Genomic DNA, 18,300 nt, shown 5'->3' with positions numbered 1-18,300 from the left:
CATGAAAGTAAGTGGGCAAATAAAGCATAGAACAAACATGCACAAAGAAACTTTGAATGAACTTTCAGACACAAAACTACTGAGAAAGCAAACTTCATTATTTATACTGCAACAATACTACCTTCTTTATACAATCCCACACAAAACTGCAAGACTGGCTTTAGTGCCCGAGGTATACAGAGACTAAAAAAATAATAAATCTCTAAATCTTGCTATTGTAGAACCGTTGGGTTTTTTTTGTTTAATTTATTTATTTATTTCACAGTGCCAACTTTAAAAGTAACAGACAAATATGGAAAGCAATTCAGAAACAAGTATCAGAAGCTGAGATATATGCAAAATAAGTTACCTTCTCAGAAACAACTTTGACGTAGGTTTTTAATATCTCTTTAAATACTCCTGAATCAATGAAAACTTAAAAATAATTAAAAAAAAAAAAAAAAGCAATGTCAGTCTAAGCAAAATATCTTTTTAAGTGTACCATGAAAAGCTCACCATGGCCAAGGATAATCCTTCTTCCCGAAATCATCATCTGTCACAGAAGACACAAGAAAAAGGCTGTCCTTGGCCCACTTCTGGATACACACCAGGTGAAATATGCAAAAGCATCCACAACAGCTCCAGACCTAAAGAGCAGATATAAGTGGCAACTGCTTTATATTGTATTTATTTTTGTTTCTGTTGATGAACATCTGCAGTATCTAAAGAAATACAAGATTGCTATTTTTCCATTTAAAAAAATGGGTTTCCAAAGATAGATTATACCTATTGTTAGATTAATACAGGCAGTGTTACTGTTCCTGATTCATACCTATAATCTATTTTCTTGTTCCTCTGGGAAATTTTTGCCACAGTGTAGAGAGCCCGAAATACTCACAATCATAGAAATATTGATTTAAACACACTGTTGGTGATCATGTAGCACAACCTCGGGCTCAAAGTGAGGCTGTTGCCAGCTTAACTCAGCTCACTCACAGCTTTGCCTAGGAAAGTTGGAAAATCCTGACGGATGGGGATTCCACAACCAAACATCCTGGGCAACTTATTCCAAGTGTCACGCTCCCTTCCTAGCACCCAGTCTACACCTCCCAAACCTGTTTGTGCCATTGTCCCTTATTACACTCCTGTCACCACGAAGATGACTTTGGCTTTAGCCACCTTCACAACTCCAACCGAACAGAGACTGCAATTCTGTCATAGAATAGTTAGGGTTGGAAAGGACATTAAGATCATGTAATTCCAACCCCCCTGCCATGGGCAAGGACACCTCGCACTAAACCATGTCACCCAAGACTCTGTCCAACCTGGCCTTGAACACCGCCAGAGATGGAGCAATCACAACATCCTTGGACAGTATACCTTTGCCTCCTCTCTGCCAGACTAAACAAGCTCAGCTCTCTGCATCCCATACACTAAGTCTCTAAACATCTTGGCAGAAGAAGTACTAGTAAGATTTTATCCCCCTTTCAAACTTCAGGATTTACATACAATGCTGGTAAGAATAAGTTCTGATTGGAAGTATGCTTTCAGCCTAATGTCTTTAGTTCAAAGAGCAAGAGAGGTATAAAATGGAACAGAATTAAAAGCAAATCTGCTCAAGAGAGTTGATTTTGCCAGTATCTTGCATCCATCACTAAGCATTTATGATGCTGTTCCCAGTGTACCTCTCTGTCAGTTCTGGAGTGAAATCACCGTACTTCTCTAAGAGCATGCTGCTGAAAAGCTATATAAATAACAAAAATGCAGTTTTATGACTTGGAAACTTTACACATATTGATATTTGGTAAGAGAAAAGCAGCAGAAAAACATCAGTTCTCATTTCTTTATTTTTTAATAACTTGTGACATTGCTATGTATATTTCACAGTATAAATCACTGTGAAAACAAGGAGAATTTCCCCATAACTTATAGAGGGCAAATTGCGACGATGTAAGTTTGTAAAAGTACGGTAAATAACTCCCCAAAACTAAAGCTAAACGGGAGACATTAAGAAAATAAACACACTTGACTGAAATGTTATAGATTCAAGATAACTAACAAACCACTTAATTATAAAATCAGCTCACTTCTGCTGAGGTAAGACTAACTCTCAAGAGACACAGAACTTAAAAATAAAGTTAAACATATACATTAAAATAAAGTTAAACATATACATTAAGGTCTGAAGAAATACGGATTAAGTATGCTAAAATTCATACTGTATTCCTTTTCTATTGTATTTCTTTCTTAAAAAAAAAGTTAATTACTACATTTTCATTGGATACTTGTAGTCCATGTACATCTAGCATAATAAGTTCAAGATTTTCTGCACTTTTTTTTTTTTCCTTTTAATGTCAAACATACAGCTGCAAACATAACTGATTCAAGTAACCAACAGGAACAGGGTTGGGCCTTTGAACATCGAAGGGACATTGATACATAACAATGAAAGTGAAAACGATTTGTCCTGAAATCTCTCCCACGAAAAATGTAGCTATATTAAGTAAGTCAGCCTTCTCAGATAGGCCACCTTTCTCTTTCACCTGATTAGCATTTGGAGCAGCAAAGTTTATCTTGGGTCCCCTGCTATAAATTCAGCAATAATATCTCCTAGCTTCCTATTTCTTGCCTTCGTATTTGCTACAACATAGCTTTACTGAATATACCATTGCAAGCACTGGCCTTCAAGTACTTCACTTTTTCATTGCTACTCTCTGTAATTTATAAATAACTATTTTACATTAGGATAGCAAACATATGTCAAAAATTCCACATTCTGATTACAAGCTCTATATATTTAAGCACTTATTTCTTCACACATTTGAAAAATCTAAAGGTGCTGAATGCTGCATTCAGTACTCTACCAATTTAAAAACATCAATAACAAGAATCACTTTAGTAATATAATTAAACACAAGTTACTCAGTTATATCTGCTTTATTCTAAAAGACTACTGAAAAATACTTACAGCTTGGTTCCTTTTAACTGAGGCAATGCAGATCAGACACGTCATAGCCCCTGACTGAAAAGCTTCATTCATGTACTGTCTTGTACGCTCCAGTTCACTTGCATCTCCATCTTTAATGCATAAAGATTTTTAAAGCAATCAGTAATGTTTGATCTGCTATTCTATACATGTTAAGACTGCTGTAAAAATGTATGTTTTTCCTCTGAACAGAAGCCAGTCATATATTATTACAAAACTACATTATTAGAAGTACTTAAGACAGTTTCAAAACTATACCATTGATTCTGCATAAGAAGGCAAGAAGTACTGCCAGCATGCCTTGCTGGGAACAAGTATTTTTAATACAAGACATAAGAATAAAGTGCTTTCCCTCCAATTATGGAAAAATTTTAATACACAGCTAATAATATAGTATTGTTTAAGCTTTCATGCTGAAAGAAAAGTCAATAAATGAAAAAAAAATTACCAGTTTGACTGGTGTAAATGGTAAATGTTTTGGCCAAAATCTTTCCTTGTTTTACTTCAGCATCTTCATCATCCTCTTCAGATGAGGAGCTAAGCTGGTCTTCAACTAGCTTTTTTGCTGCAGCCTGATTAGCCTTCTTAATTTCATCAAATTTCTTCTGTGAAGATAATTCTATTAAGAGAACAGATTAATACCATTACAGTTACTCATAATACCACATTCAGGTCTACATACTTTCAACTGTCCTTTTCTAAAGAAGTTTGAAAATTCTAAAGAAGTTTCTAAAGGAGTTTGATAATTGTATGCTTTTAAGGGCACTATGTTGCCCTTATTGTATTTTCTTCTTTAATGTGCATTATCCATAAAACTCACAGGAGGAATTATTATCTGTCAGTTACTGCTGACAAATCCAACCAGACTAGAACATATGCACCTATAATGCTGCTTTATGAAAGGGATACTTTAAAAAACACACAACACACGCCTCACACAGACACAACTTTCATAGCATGAGGAATTAAAAAAAACAGATAAAAACAAAACCCCACAAACAAACACACACACACAAAAAAAAAGACCCCAGGCAATTCTTGACGAATGCAATTGTTATAATTTGCCTACAGGTGTCTCTCACAGCATTTGGGATTTTTTAAAGTATTACTTTTATTGATCTCCCTCCACCCAACAACTCTAATGTAATACTGGGTTCACAGTACTTCACAGATGGAAACACTGAACAAGACAGGGTATTACCAGCTTTTGTTGAAGGTACTGCATGTGAAATAGAGAAAGATTCTCACATGAAAAAAATTAATTTAGCAGAGCTCATAATAAAACTAAGTGCTTTTAAGATAACATATCACAGAGATATAAGGGTCTTCAGCACACCACAGGACTCCTAGTTTTCCTTATTAGACTACTGCACCCAGTATATTTACTGGAGTTACATAAAGCCTAGTTTTAGGGCTTTCCTTAAGAACCTATGAAGCCACTTAAAAGAGTTCACTATTTGGCATTTCTCCACCTGCAAAATACTAACTTGCACCCGCAGCACGCCCACGCACAGGGGCAGCCCGCATCGTGCCACTCGGACCAGAGTACCTCACGCTTGTCCCTAGTGGGCAGCACTCTTTCGAGTATTTTCCAACCGCACTGAATAACAGCTGGTCCATTACTTTTGACTTCTTCAGCTTGGACGGCTCTAACCCTGCACCCAGGGAGGACACAGCCCCGCGTCCCCGCCGCTGCCCTGGCCCCGCGTTTCCCCCAGTGGTGCCCACAGGCAGTGGCTGCACATGGCGAACACCATGGCTCGCTGCCACCGAGCGGCAAGGAGACGCGCCGGGCCCTCCGGCCACACAAGCGTCCCCCGCCCGCCTTCCCTCCACACGACGCCGGGGAGAGCACCGACCTGGGCATTCGCGGGGGGGTCCCCGAGGCCCGGCTGCGCTACGGACCACAGCCGGCTCCCCAGCCCGGCGCCCTGCAGCCCCCGGACAGACACGGGTAAGGGGGAGAACATGACACTCACCGCTGGCCGCCTCACCGCTACTCCCCGCGGCCCTAGCGCAGGCACCGCCGCGGGCCCTGGCAGCCGGGGGCCGGGCAGCTGTCCCTGCACGGGCAGCGAGCCCTTCCCCGGGCCTGGCACGGCCGCGGCCCCGGCCGCCCTGACGCCAGGGCGCCTCCATCTCTCCCCCGCCAGTAAGCGAGGAACGGCGGAGAGAGGCCGAGCCCTCCTCACACCCCCAGCTGGAGCCGGCCCAACGCGGGCTTTGCACGCCAGCCCCTCTGACAGGGTGTGGCAACCGAGGCGGCACAGCCCCCGTGAGCTCCGCGACTACAGCTCCCAGCGTGCACCGCGCGGGCGGGGCGGGGGGACTCCAACACCCAGTGTGCAGCGGGGCGCCACGCGACCCCAGTCCTTACTGGGCGGGAGCTCAAAGTCACCTGAGGAGCTGGTTGTACCGGTGTGCCTGGTGACCGGTACGTGTCTGCTAGCGCACGGGCTGCGGGCTCCTGTTACCTGATGCTTGGGTTTCTTTTTGCGTGCTTCTCTGGCCACAGAAGTAATGGGTTCAGATGTCTGTCACTGAATTGTTAGATTGGAAAAGACCTTTAAGATCATCGAGTCCAACCAATAACCCAACATTGCCAAGTCCACCACTGAGACATGTCCTTAAGCACATCTGTGTAATCTTTTAAACATCTCCAGGGATGGTGACTCCACCACCTCCGTGGGCAGCATGTTCCAATGCCTAACAACCCTTCCAGTGAAGAATTTATCCCGATATTCTGTATAAGCTTCCCCTGGCATGATTTCAGCCAATTTCATAGAATCATAGAGTAGGGCTGGAAAGGACCCTAAGATCATCTAGTTCCAACCCCCCTGCCATGGGCAGGGACACTAAACCATGTCACCCAAGGCTCTGTCCAACCTGGCCTTGAACACCGCCAGGATGGAGCATTTCCTCTTGTCCTACCCCTTGTTGCCTGGGAGAAGACTCTGGCACACAACCCACTACAACCTCCTTCCAGGTAGTTGTAGAGAGCAGAAACCTGTCCCCTGAGCCTCCTTGTATCCAAAGTAAATTTCTGGCAGCTATGTCTGTAGGGTGCAGCTCTTGCACATGTTTTCTTCATAGCCCTTCTTCTGAGGATGTGAGTTAAAAATCAGCTGCAAAGCGTGTTTAGAAACCTCAGTGAAGCATATCCAGGTTTTACTACACAAAAATACATGTTGAGGTACCTGTGTTCCTCCTGAAGAGATCTGACAAGTAGGGGCCAGTTGAAATATTTTAAATGTTATAAAACATAAATATTTATAACACTTATATAGCATTTACAGCACTTCTGTTCTGCCTTGTGCCAGAAGGAACTGCATTTAACAGGGTCTGGGGGGGAGGAGAGAGAGTTGGTGGTGTGCGGGGCTTTTTTTCAGCAAATATGTGATTATACAAGTGAAATAATAACAGATTTCCAATCATAAAGAGTCTGAAAATAGTAAGTAAACTACCGGAGCTCAATTCTGGTTTTCTCTTTTATTTTGTAGTGTTTAGACTTGTTTTTATTCCCAAGAAAGGGGCAGCTAGTAACTGCAACTCATGTTAGACTGAAGTATCAATAAAAGAAAAAAATATGAACAGTAGATCTCTGCCTTTATTAGTTAAAACTTATCACACATTTCTCTAATACAAAATCTTAAACTTCAACAAAGGAGAAAAGTGCTTCCTAAGTTCATAGTGAAATATGACACAGCCCTACTGGATGCTGCTGCCATAGAGATTGTAAATGATATTCAAGACCTGAATTAGAAGAATGCTTATTGCAAACTCCAACATTCACAATATAGTTAAATGCCAGCATAACAGTTGTTCTTGTGTGCAAAGGTAGAGTCTTTAATGAAACAATGGCAAAGAATTCATTGTACAAAAGATCCAATTTATAATATCTCCATCTTATTAAGGAGAAGAATGAAAGTATAACAATATTATCAAGAACAGTGTACTTATATATAACAGTAACATTTACATATATATTTATAAAGAGTGGAAATACAATTGCCCAGGATAATTAAATTGCCCTAAACACGAATTATCCCTTGAAATCCCTTTCTTCACTCCCTGTCATCAAAATTCTCCAACATTAAGTGGCTATGATCAAAGTCTACTGAAAATGCCCAGCTGAAAATGCCCAGCTGAGACCACAACTAGTAAAGGCAATTTTTGCCAATGAAAAAATACATAAATTAGGGAAAAAAGTCCAAGGAGATAATGCTTTTAAAGCAGTTGAAAATCTATCTGACAAATGAAACAATATATTTTACTATGTTAGTATAGTTATGAAGAAAGAAATACCCTATCAAGCAATGAAAAAAATAACCTTTTTAGTCATGTTCTTTCCCCCACAACAGCTACAGAAGATGCCATAGGTAGAGTTTGGCCTCTTTCTGTCATGTCTGCTCCTTGCACTCTGCCAGTGTCCACAACTGCTACACTAGGGACATAAACATTTTTAAGCACAGAACTTGATAGTCCATGTTCAGCAGCCATATGACTACGTGAATGCTCCATCCCTGGCAGTGTTCAAGGCCAGGTTGGACGAGGCCTTGGGTGATATGGTTTAGAGCGAGGTGTCCCTGCCCATGGCAGGGGGGTTGGAACTTGATGATCTTAAGGTCCTTCCGAACCCTAACCATTCTATGATTCCATGATTCTATGGAGCAGAACAGTCTTCAAGACTACGGATTTGTTATTATTGTGGAAAGAACAGCTAGATTTTGAGCCATCCATATTTTTCAGAATGATGCTTGCAAGAAGTTGTATTTTCTCCATTCTCTGTTCCAGCCTTTGCTGGAACAAATTGCTGAAACAATTGCTTTTTTATCCCGAAAAGGGTTAATTTAAAACTGCCCACTTACATTTCAAGAAATCACCCAAGGTGGACCCAGTGAAATAATAATATTTTCCAAATCTTACAGCCTTCAGTACTCATATATCCCATACTTAATTCATCTTATGTTAATCAATACATATTAAAATGTATTTGTTTATACACAAATTTAATATCATGGTTCATGCCTATATTGACTTCAAACAATATAATTGTAAGCAAACTTCCTTCTTTCCATAAGTAGACATAAAGAAATTATTTTAAAATAGTCAGCAAAACTTTTAATATTGACAGGATATTACTGTACATAGACTGAATGCATTTGCTATAGGGCAGTTACATAAAGAGTACATGCCACATTAGCAAATACCACCTGTTTCTGCAACACCAAAGTGTTACCTTACATTCTCGTTCTCAGTCCTTCTTTTTCTTCTCAAAACCTGCCAAATATGTGCTGTTTGTAGGAAATTAGTGACATTACCTCAAAAAATGTTTTTCCTAATTAACAGTCAGATCCTATAAAGATTAGAAATGAATGTATTCAGCCCCATGCAGGACTTGACCCTAAGTCTTATTGGCAACTTTCAGTGGTTTATTCTACTTTTGACAATCCAGGCATCTCTGTGGATGCATCTGCTTCTTGCAGATCCAAGTCTGCAAATTCTTGCTCTATAACTGGCTTCAATATTTTCTCGACTTGTGTAAGTCTTTTTTTCAGTTTTTGTTGTGAAGCGTCATACTCAGCCAACAACCTGGCAAACTTTGTTTGTAATCTATCCATTGCTCCTTCCATGTAGGTGACTTTCTCTTCCAGATCTTTAGGATCACTTCCTAAGTTTGCAGCTTCAATGTCCAGCAACCCATCTTTCATTAGGATTTGCTTTCCTTTTTCTTCCAGCATAGCCTTTGCATCTGGGTACTCTGTTAAAGCCTCCATGAGATCGTCTTTAGACAGACAAAACAAGTCAGAGTATCCAATACTTTTAATATTGGCTGTTCTTCGATTGCCAGCTTTGCTACCTTTGATATTAAGAATGCTGATTTCTCCAAAATAGCTGCCATCACTTAGGACCACAAATTGGGTAATTCCATCATCAGCAACTACTGCCAGCTTGCCTTCTTTGATAATGTACATCTCTCGTCCAATATCTCCTTTTCTGCAAATATAATCTCCAGGACTGTACACCTGTGGCTGGAGTTTCAAAACCAGTTCAACCAACAGACCAGCTTCACAGTCTGCAAAAATCCGAACTTTTTTTAGTGTTTCCAGGTGAACATTGATTGCAATCTCTGCTCTTAATTTATCTGGCAGATACTTCAAGACTTCCCTTTCATCCACAGCCTTCTTGTTTGTCCACAGGTAGTCAAACCACTTTATAACTCTTTTTTCCATGTCTTTACTCACATTCCGAAAGTGCATATACTGCTTGATAGCATCAATCCTTGCTTGAAACTCTGCTCTAGCAGCATTCATGTTGGAGATCATGGAGCCCACATTACCAACAATCGTAGCAAAAATCAATACTCCAACCAAAAAGTCAATGACCACAAAGAAATACTCAGAATCTCTTACAGGAGGGGGTGTTTCACCGATAGTAGTCAGGGTCAGTGTTGACCAGTAGAGACTGTAGACATACTTTCTGATGAGACGGGCAAATTCAGGATCAGAGGTGTTGGGGTAGACCCATGTGTCAGCCCCAAATCCAATGGCTTTTGAGATCGAGTAGTACACACAGGCATTCCAGTGAATAATAATCACAATGTACATTACAAGGTTAGAGATCCTGAAGATATTTGGGTAGTTTGTCCTTGTTTCTGTTCGCTGGAAGAATTCAAACATCCGAGCTACTCTGAGTAGCCTGTTTATTCTCAATTCTGGGTAATTCAGTCCTAACTTAAAGTATAAGATATCAGTTGGTATGATTGACAGAAAATCTAATTTGAATTGAAAAGATGCCTTATATTTCTCTCGAAGCTTTTGTTCTTCTTTCACCAGAAGACCTTGCTCCAGGTAACCTAAGATCAAATTGTAAATAATAAAAAACATTACAACTTCAACTGTATTGTGTTTAATGTGAATCCAAATATACTTCAAAAAATATTTTAAGTGCAAATTCCAGATGGTACACAACTTCTCTGACTTTTTAATAAACAATTTCTTATTTCAAAATATCCAACTTTGTTCTATATGGTTTGACTTAAGCTAAATTATAGTTTTGAAAATTAAACATTTCTAGCACTGATTTTTTTCCCTTCACTTTTCCATTATGGTGAACATCTGAAAAAGAAAAAAACAACCCTCAAAAAAACTCCACAGGGAAAGAATTTGAACATGGGAATTCCAGTTCCATATTATCTACTCAGTAGCTCTGGAGGTAGAATCAGATTTAGAAGAAACAATTGCATCTGAAGCAACTTGGATGTCTTGTTTGCACAGTGGTTTTGAAAATCAAGAAAACATTTGAATCTCCTTAAATACAGAATCCAGATATAGGTGCTAGTTCTTCAGAGCCCTTGATTTTCACTTAGCCACATCAAATGTTAATTTTGTCTTGCTGAGGCAGCTGCAGGTGGAACAGTTTGTATCTAGCTTACCTAATGTCTAGCCTACCTCAGGCTTTATGTATACACCAGTTTCTCCTATTTTTACAGGTCACAGATTACAGTCTTTCACAGACCTCTCTCAGTATCTTTTTTACTATCACACCTCCTCAAAGATACCCAGGTAATAAGGGTAGTAGTATTCTAAATATTTGAACCCACTTGGCATAAATATGTGAAGAGGAATAATTAATCATTGAGTATACTTACCTGTTCTTGTCCGTACGAACATGTCAGCAATATAGATGACATCAGAAACATAGTCAATAATAAACCATACCGCTAAGTAGTCGTGCTGAAGCTCATCAAAACAGGCTCTGAATAGGAAAAGACAAAATTAAATTACCATGAAATGAAAATTAAATATTTGCATGAAGTCATTAATAAGTAAAATATTTTTTAATCTATTTAGGGACAATACAATTTGCCAGAAGTTTTATGCAATCATTAAAACAGTACATCACCTAGCAATAATCATGGTCCAGTTGTACATGACAGGCATTGTGATGCAAAACAACCAATTGTAATACATATTTCCTGCTGGATCAATAATGAAAATCTCTTTCTTCTCCCTAAGTAATAGTCAGGGAAAAAAAAAAAAAAAGAAAAAAAAAGAAAAGGAGATATAATGAGAGACGTAAAATACATGTAACAATTTTTGAGGAATGAAGTATTCCAGAAATTGCTATTGTAAAATAATCAGTCTTTATTAAAGTTAAGCTTCCTTGCCCAAATACACAGAGAACATGAAGCTGCTTGTTAGGTGTGACTTAAGATACAAGTTTTAGAATCTAAATTTTGCTGAGCAAAATTATCTTGGCAATGCCATTTCAGTTTACAGTGGCACATGTAATTTCAGTCTTTTAAAGTTACTTGTAATGGTTTCCTACCCAGTTAACTATCTTATCTGATAATTGACTTAATCATATTTCAAAAAAATAAAAGGATTATGTGACTACTACTCATGTTTAAAGAAGTGAGAAAAATCATGGCTTTCTCATTGGGAAAAAGTCTAGCTCTGAGAGAGATGAAACATTGGCATAGTTTACATAAAGAAACCAAAGAACATGAAATCATACAACAAAAGTTCCTACTGCATTGTTTCTCTTCCTTGGCCAGAAAATTTTGAATTCACCAAAGAAAAGATAAGGCAAGAGTTTACTTGATGTAGGTACCCTTATGTGTGGAAGAGATTGCTTTACACTGGCACATCTTTTGCTTCAGGGTGTTATCCAAAAAATATTTGATAATCACAATACAAAGGAGAATTTTCTTGATTTTTTTTTTTTTTCAGACCAATTCCACACACTCATATTTCTGTTGTCCACATATGAGGTTAAATCAAAACAGATCTGCTCTAGGGAGGAGTATGAACGCTCATTCACAAGCACAGGATGTCCATGAATGGATTTGCTTTTACATAAAAAGCGATTTTGTTAGACTAACAGGAGGACTTGAATGAAAAATACTTACTCTTCTTTATTTTCTTTGTTCTTGGATTTATCTTTATTTTTATTTTTCTCCTTTTTGTCCTTGTTCTTTTTTGTTTCTCCATCCTTTTTTCTTTCTGACTTGCTAAGAAATAGATTTACATTTTCAGTTGTTACAGACTAAGTTAAAACATATTTGGAAAGAGATTAAATATCTTAGTAGCAGTATTAGTCTTTGTCTTACCTCTTCTTTTCTTTTTTCTTTTTCTTCTCCTCCCTAAGGAAAAGAAAAGTATGATAGGGTGATGGGATGCACATACCTCTTGCTTCCATATTTGTTTGAGTGGTCTGCGTTCAGTAAGGATAACATTATACTTGGGTTTTTGGCCTTCAGAACTGTTTTGCTTACTGTATTCACATAGTATTACTTCTATTTTAAATTAGTAGATGTAATACCAATAGCTTTAGTATTGAGAATGATCATCATAATTTATGTGCATGAAGTTAAAATGTACATGCAATCTCTTTTGGGATTAGTTGAACATCATAACTTTACAAAGACCTTATTAAATATATATCAATCTCCCTCATTGCTGCTTAAACAAACAATATTGCAGTACTCTCATTTTATGAAATGGCAGATACTTACTCGCCTTTATTACTATTGTTGTTAATATTGTACTGTGCAAATACACTGGGTAGATACCATTGCCTGGGGAATAGCAAAACAACAGAGTTACATGATATCTGCTGAAATACAAAAATAAACAAAAATGTTTAATCAATATTGTCACAGATTGTTTCTCAACAGTTTAATCATGGGCTAAGGTATCTAAGGAAATTGCAAGAGCCCAGATTTTAATCTCCTAAATATTTACAGTAAATAATATAATCTTAAAAAATTAGAGGGTGAAACAAATTAGATGATGGCAAGTGCCTGTGCTTAGTTAATCCTATTCAAATTATCACAGAATAAAACCCAAACAGACACAAAAATATTACATTTAACATACCTGTTTTCCCTTTTGTCTATCGGTTTAGGATCCTCACTGGTGTCTTGCACTACCACACTGGGAACAACTGAATGGGAGTAATGGGTCTCAATCACTCCTACCCTCATGGTGAAGGTTGTCTTACCTTGGGTAATTGAAGAAGACTGATTTTAAAAAAAAATAATCAAGTCATTTCAGAACTAGCACAAGTAACAAGCATTTTTTTTCCTATAGATGAATCCTTTATATCCTTTCTTCCCCTAAACCCAGTGACAGTATTTTCAGTTTCCTTTCTCCCATAACATTCCCAAAAGACAAGAAAGGGCACTGTGTGCTTCAGTGTGTTGAAGCACAGGCAACTACTGCTAAAGAGAATGTAAAACACATCTTTCTCTTAGAGGAACCATTCATTTAAGTCTTTCTCTTTAGTCTGAACATATAGTTTGAAAATATTTAGACAACTGTGTTTGAAACATCTACTGCCATTTCATTTGGTTTTGAACCAAAACTTGAACACCATATCAAGATGGATAAACAGATTAATGCAGAGGTGACATCCTGAAAACCAGACTAGGAATCATCCACTGGTTTTATGTCCAAAGAAACATCAGGATATCTGATACCTGACATTTGTACTCTGTTGAGAGCAGAGAGTACTTTCTGTAACTAGAAAGTTGACTTGTGTAGTAGAGTCTTCTTACTCATAAAACACATAGTATATAAATACATAAATAGAAATGCTAGTGGCTGTTCATGTCTGTTTTTTTCATCTCAGTATTCAAAAATTGAAAATATTATGGAGTACATAACTAATGTAGTACATTCTAATGCAGTCTTTCTGTCAGTGGAGTAATTAACTTCTGCTCTCCCTTTTGGTACTACTCTTACAATTTTGTCAATTACATCTTCTCATCAATGAGACTGTCAACTCTGCAGGCATGAATCGTGTCAACAAGTGTGATCTGCTTTTGACAGGGCAATTTAGATGGAATTAGGAAACAGATGCTATCCGTGGTAGTAACAATATCCCTGTGCATGTGAAATCAGAGTATAGGGATGTATGTAAGCCACAAACTGTCAAATGAGTGGCTGTACCACTGATAAGTGAAATCAAATGCCATAGAATGAATCAGCCTTAAAGAAGGTACTTACATTCTGTGGTTAAGCATACTGCAAAAGAGAAGCAGAATGATACAGATGCCATATTACTGCCAGACTTACCTGACTTTTCCTTATTAGTCAATGAAATAAAAAATATTCCTCTACAGGAATAGGAGAGGAAAACCCATGTTCCCAGGAGTCATCCAGCAGCCATCGGTTATGAATGATGGATGCCCCCCACCCTGGAAGTGTTCAAGCTGGATGGGGCTTTAAACAACCTGGTCTAGTGGAAGGGAGGGAACTCCATGGCAGAGAGTTGGAACTAGATGATCTTTAAGGTCCCTTTCAACCCAAACCATTCTGTGGTTCTATGATAATATACAACGTTCTACAAAACAGAAAGATAAAGATTGAAGATTAAGATGTGTTTTTCCACAGACAGCTCTAGATGTACTCCAGAATTGCTGGTCAGTCTTTAAATGCTTAAGAGCAAGGAGCAGGTTTAAGATGTTGCATAAAAAGATTCTAAGTTTCTAAGACATAGTGAACATTAGGCTAGATTCACCAGGAGCCTAAAAGCTGTAACAGGGTTTCTACAGACTTACACCAAGGATAAATTGTGTTTGAAAGTGTGGAGACTTAAACTATGCCAGGTTGAATTAAGCAGCTTTAAATCTGCTTACAGGTGTTCTGAAAGCTTTGCTAATGCTGGCACACAAAATTCCATCCTGCTTTAAGCTATATCCTCCACAGAGCCACACTGAAGTCTGCGGAGCTCACAAATAAGGGTGCAAAATAAAGCTGTGTCCAGCCACTTCCAATCAATCAGCACCAGACAGATGTAAACGTATTCATCTCAAGGGAAATTCCTCCAGCAGAGTAGGGTCTAAACTGGTCAGCTCACATTAGGGCTCCCAGTACCATAATTTCCATATAGGCACTCATTTTTCATGTTTATCTTTGCTCTTTGAATCTTCTTTAGTTCCAAGAGCAAAAAGAAGAAAAAAAAAAAAGTCTTTGACTTTGTACTATCCAGACACAGTGAGCTGCAGATGTACCAGAGGTTAAAGATGACGAGAAGTATGGTAAAACAGTACATGTCCACAAACCCACACCCATCCAGAGTATGTAGCCGGGAGGCTGAGGAAAACTCTTTATCCTCTACATTTTCCTTTTCTTCAGGCAAAGAGGATTTTTTTGTGCATTTTTGCAAATAAACAGATTCCCCCGCCTCCATTAGTGTCTGTTCTAAGTGGAAGCACAGTGAGGTGCTTTGTGTTCTGCTGATGGAGCTGTGGCAGCCATCTTTGTAGATGTCCTTGTAGGACTTGCTGGGAAAGAGGAGATGCCATCTGGGGCAAGACTGGAAACTTCATCTTACTGAGGCACTGGAAGCATCAAGTGAAACTGGAAGTATTTACTACCCTGTGGGTCTCAAAATACTAAATTTTAATGTCAGGCTCAGGTGACTGCTGCACTGGGCTGTTTCCCTCGTCAGTGAGTCAGGATATGCAGCACAAGAATATCTTCAAATTCCATTAGTCTCAAAGCAAATTGTGGAGGGTTTAGAAATTCTTGAGTCTAAGACACAAAAATGTTAATGATGCAACATACGCAGTATTTGCTGCTGGTTTGGAGACTCCGGTTACCTTGTTACAGCCTTTATGTGACAAAACCCTGACACTGAGAACAGTACAAAATGTCCTGTTAAACTCAGTGGGTCCAGAACTCACCTTAATGCATTTTTAAATTGTATTATAGAGGGTTTTCAAACAGTATTCACATGTTTTTTACTGAATTAGATCACTACCATCTTTCCTATTCTGCAGTCACACATATTTTTCTTAAACTGATACATTACAACAAATTGTTGTACAGATTTTATTGTAGTAGTCCAATGTTTATTTTCACATTATCAAATTTAGGTAGTAAATTTGAAAGGTAATAAAAATAAATGCCTGCTTTAGAGGTATTTTAGATTTTTACCATATTGTTTTTACTTTATCATCACAGTAAAAACTTCCTTTTACCATCTTGGATTTGTGACTGTTATGATAAACAACTGAGTTTTCCAACATTATGACCTAAACCCTAACTATATTCATTACTACACATTAAAATTGTTAGGGGTGCAAGAAAATGAAAGCAGTATTAACCTTTTACAGTATTGTAGTGAATGGAAGATTGGTTTCCATCTCTTCCTCTCTTTTATTTTAGCTATTTCTCACATTCTTACTGTCCCACCATATTTACTTCTCTGGTCATTATTTCTGGAGAGAAAATGCTTTAAATAAGGATACCCAAGAACATAATTTTGCACCATATAGAAAACTATGGTTTTCTTCACAAAAAGCAGCAAAAAATCTTCATTAACATTAAAATCTGCAGTGTGTTACAGCAAAATCTATCTTCCTAACATGCAAAGAGTCCTTAGCAGTTCTACAATAAGCAGTTCCATCAGTGTGCATGCTTACCTTGGGAATGTAATCTGTTGCTTCTAACAACAATTTCAGTCCTTTAGATCAAACAGGTTTCCTTACTACGTAAGCAGAGCCACCACGAAAAGCTAAATATAATCAACATTTCATAAATAAATCCCTTATTGATGGATTTCTCAAACAGCCAGTCCCATGTGCAGTTCTCTCAATTATTCCAAGGAAGGGCATGGCTGTTAGAGGAAGATTTCCTCGACCTAGTGATGGATTTTGAGATTTAGAGAGAGATGAAAGTGACAGTGGCAGTCAGTATTATCCCTCACTGGAGCAGAAGATTACTAGCCCTATCAGCAGGCACAAAAAGTGACAAATAACAAAACATACTCTGTGCTAGACTGTCTTAAACAGTATTAAATAATACTGCTATATTGTAATAACAGTATTAAAAAATAATAAAAAATAGTGTTGTAAATTACTGTATATTAAGTATTGCCTGCTGGCCCATTTTCTTAATATTGCGGATGCTTTTTTACAGTAGTAACAGGTCGTTACTAGAATTGATAAAACAGCATAAATGGGAATTTTATGTTTATTTTAATGTATTTATCATATTAATGAATAATAGGAAATACCCTTTTAAGCTACTGGAAGTTCTTACGTAATTTAACATAACTTTTACATTACCATTTTTGCTGTTTTAAAAAGGCCATGAATTGTGAATATGTATTTAGTGGAAAATGCCATGATGATGAAGTTTTAAGACACTGAACTAGTCTTCGAGTTTGGTATGGATTATGACTTTTCAAAATGGTTTGCAAAGTAGCTGCAGTTCTCCTGCATTAGAAATGTGCAAGGGTTCATCTGTCTGGCCAGACAGTCAAGAAAGCCGCCAAGAGAATCCCAATGTACTGAGAAAGGAATTTTCATACCTCAGCATTCGCTTCTGGATACGTAAGAATAAGGAAAATTGATCTCTCAGGAGCTTGAGTGACTGATTTTTTAATCTGACATATTTTACATGGCCCATTTGGGGAAATTGGTGGAAAAAACCCAAAGAAACAACAATAACCACATTGCTGAGGATGAAATCCAGTAACTAAGAATTTAAGCATCAAAAGGAGTGAATGTTCAAATTTGAAATTGTATTTTTGTCACAACTGAGACACAGCTAAAATTACTGAAGTAGTTTTTTAACTTTGCTTCACAACAGGCAGAATCCAGGAAAGCAGTCCAGTCCCTGGAATCCAAGGATCAAGACATGTTTGTTTCGGTAACCAAAAGCAATGCCATTAGCATTCATATGAACCAACTTCAGTCTTGCAGCCCAGGTGCCTGGGCGATCATTCATAAGTGGATTGACACATGGATTTAATCAAAAACCCAAAGTGATGTTCAGTATTACAAGTCAGCCTTCTAACTATAGAAACAAAGTAGATACATCTGCTGCCATGACTTTCCAACCATGAAGACAGTTCATTTTCTACACATTTGAATACACATTTGAAACATAAAAAATAAAAAATATTTTTAAAACACCAATAATGGGCAATGAGGAAATGCATTACATTATGCCCAGTGGAAGCCAAGTATACAAATGTACACTAAGGTATCCAACGTAACAAATAGACAAAGTGAACAAACTAAATCCTGGCATATGGTTTCACTATTGTCTTTGAACGGCTGAAATACAGCTTCCCTCCTAGAATCATAGATATAAAAGGAATCTTGGAAGACCACTGCATCCAACTTATATTGAATCAGAATCAGTTTTACTTCTGTCACTCTCACGGATTTTTGCCTGGTTTGCAGTCTTAAACTCCTGGATTTGGTGGATACCTTTGTCTGAAAGCTTTAGATAACCAATCAAGCCAGGCAAGTTTATGTTGTATCTCTCAACCCAGTACAAACTACAATGGAGATGATACATCTCTTGACT

At 38.0% G+C, this 18,300-nt stretch overlaps 2 protein-coding genes across 3 annotated transcripts in view; both read right to left on the bottom strand.

The window, feature by feature from the left end:
- The window catches only part of NFXL1 (nuclear transcription factor, X-box binding like 1), a 48,193-nt gene extending 43,015 nt beyond the window's left edge, over positions 1-5,178 (bottom strand). For both annotated transcript variants that reach the window (XM_061352881.1, XM_061352888.1), the window contains exons 1-4: positions 4,945-5,178; positions 3,414-3,584; positions 2,948-3,057; positions 496-626 (exon numbers count right to left, since the gene is read on the bottom strand). In XM_061352881.1, coding sequence (XP_061208865.1) covers positions 496-626; positions 2,948-3,057; positions 3,414-3,584; positions 4,945-5,104 — 572 coding nt within the window. In that variant the 5' untranslated portion in view covers positions 5,105-5,178. The remainder of the gene's footprint in view (positions 1-495; positions 627-2,947; positions 3,058-3,413; positions 3,585-4,944) is intronic.
- A 3,006-nt stretch (positions 5,179-8,184) lies between these two features.
- Positions 8,185-12,956, bottom strand: CNGA1 (cyclic nucleotide gated channel subunit alpha 1). Its single transcript, XM_061353135.1, has 6 exons — positions 12,850-12,956; positions 12,486-12,548; positions 11,880-11,981; positions 10,871-10,978; positions 10,617-10,723; positions 8,185-9,821 (listed from the first exon to the last, which is right to left on the bottom strand). The coding sequence occupies exons 1-6, from the start codon at positions 12,954-12,956 to the stop codon at positions 8,398-8,400; spliced, it is 1,911 nt and encodes a 636-aa protein (XP_061209119.1). The 3' UTR covers positions 8,185-8,397.
- Positions 12,957-18,300: the final 5,344 nt, after the last annotated feature.

This window comes from Neopsephotus bourkii, unplaced genomic scaffold, assembly GCF_033783945.1.
Source record: "Neopsephotus bourkii isolate Nb327-2 ecotype Australia unplaced genomic scaffold, CSIRO-AGI_Nbou_v1 NB_54, whole genome shotgun sequence".
Lineage (NCBI taxonomy): Eukaryota > Metazoa > Chordata > Aves > Psittaciformes > Psittacidae > Neopsephotus > Neopsephotus bourkii.
The sequence above is the reverse complement of the archived record's forward strand: the minus strand, read 5'-3'. Positions and strand labels throughout refer to the sequence as shown.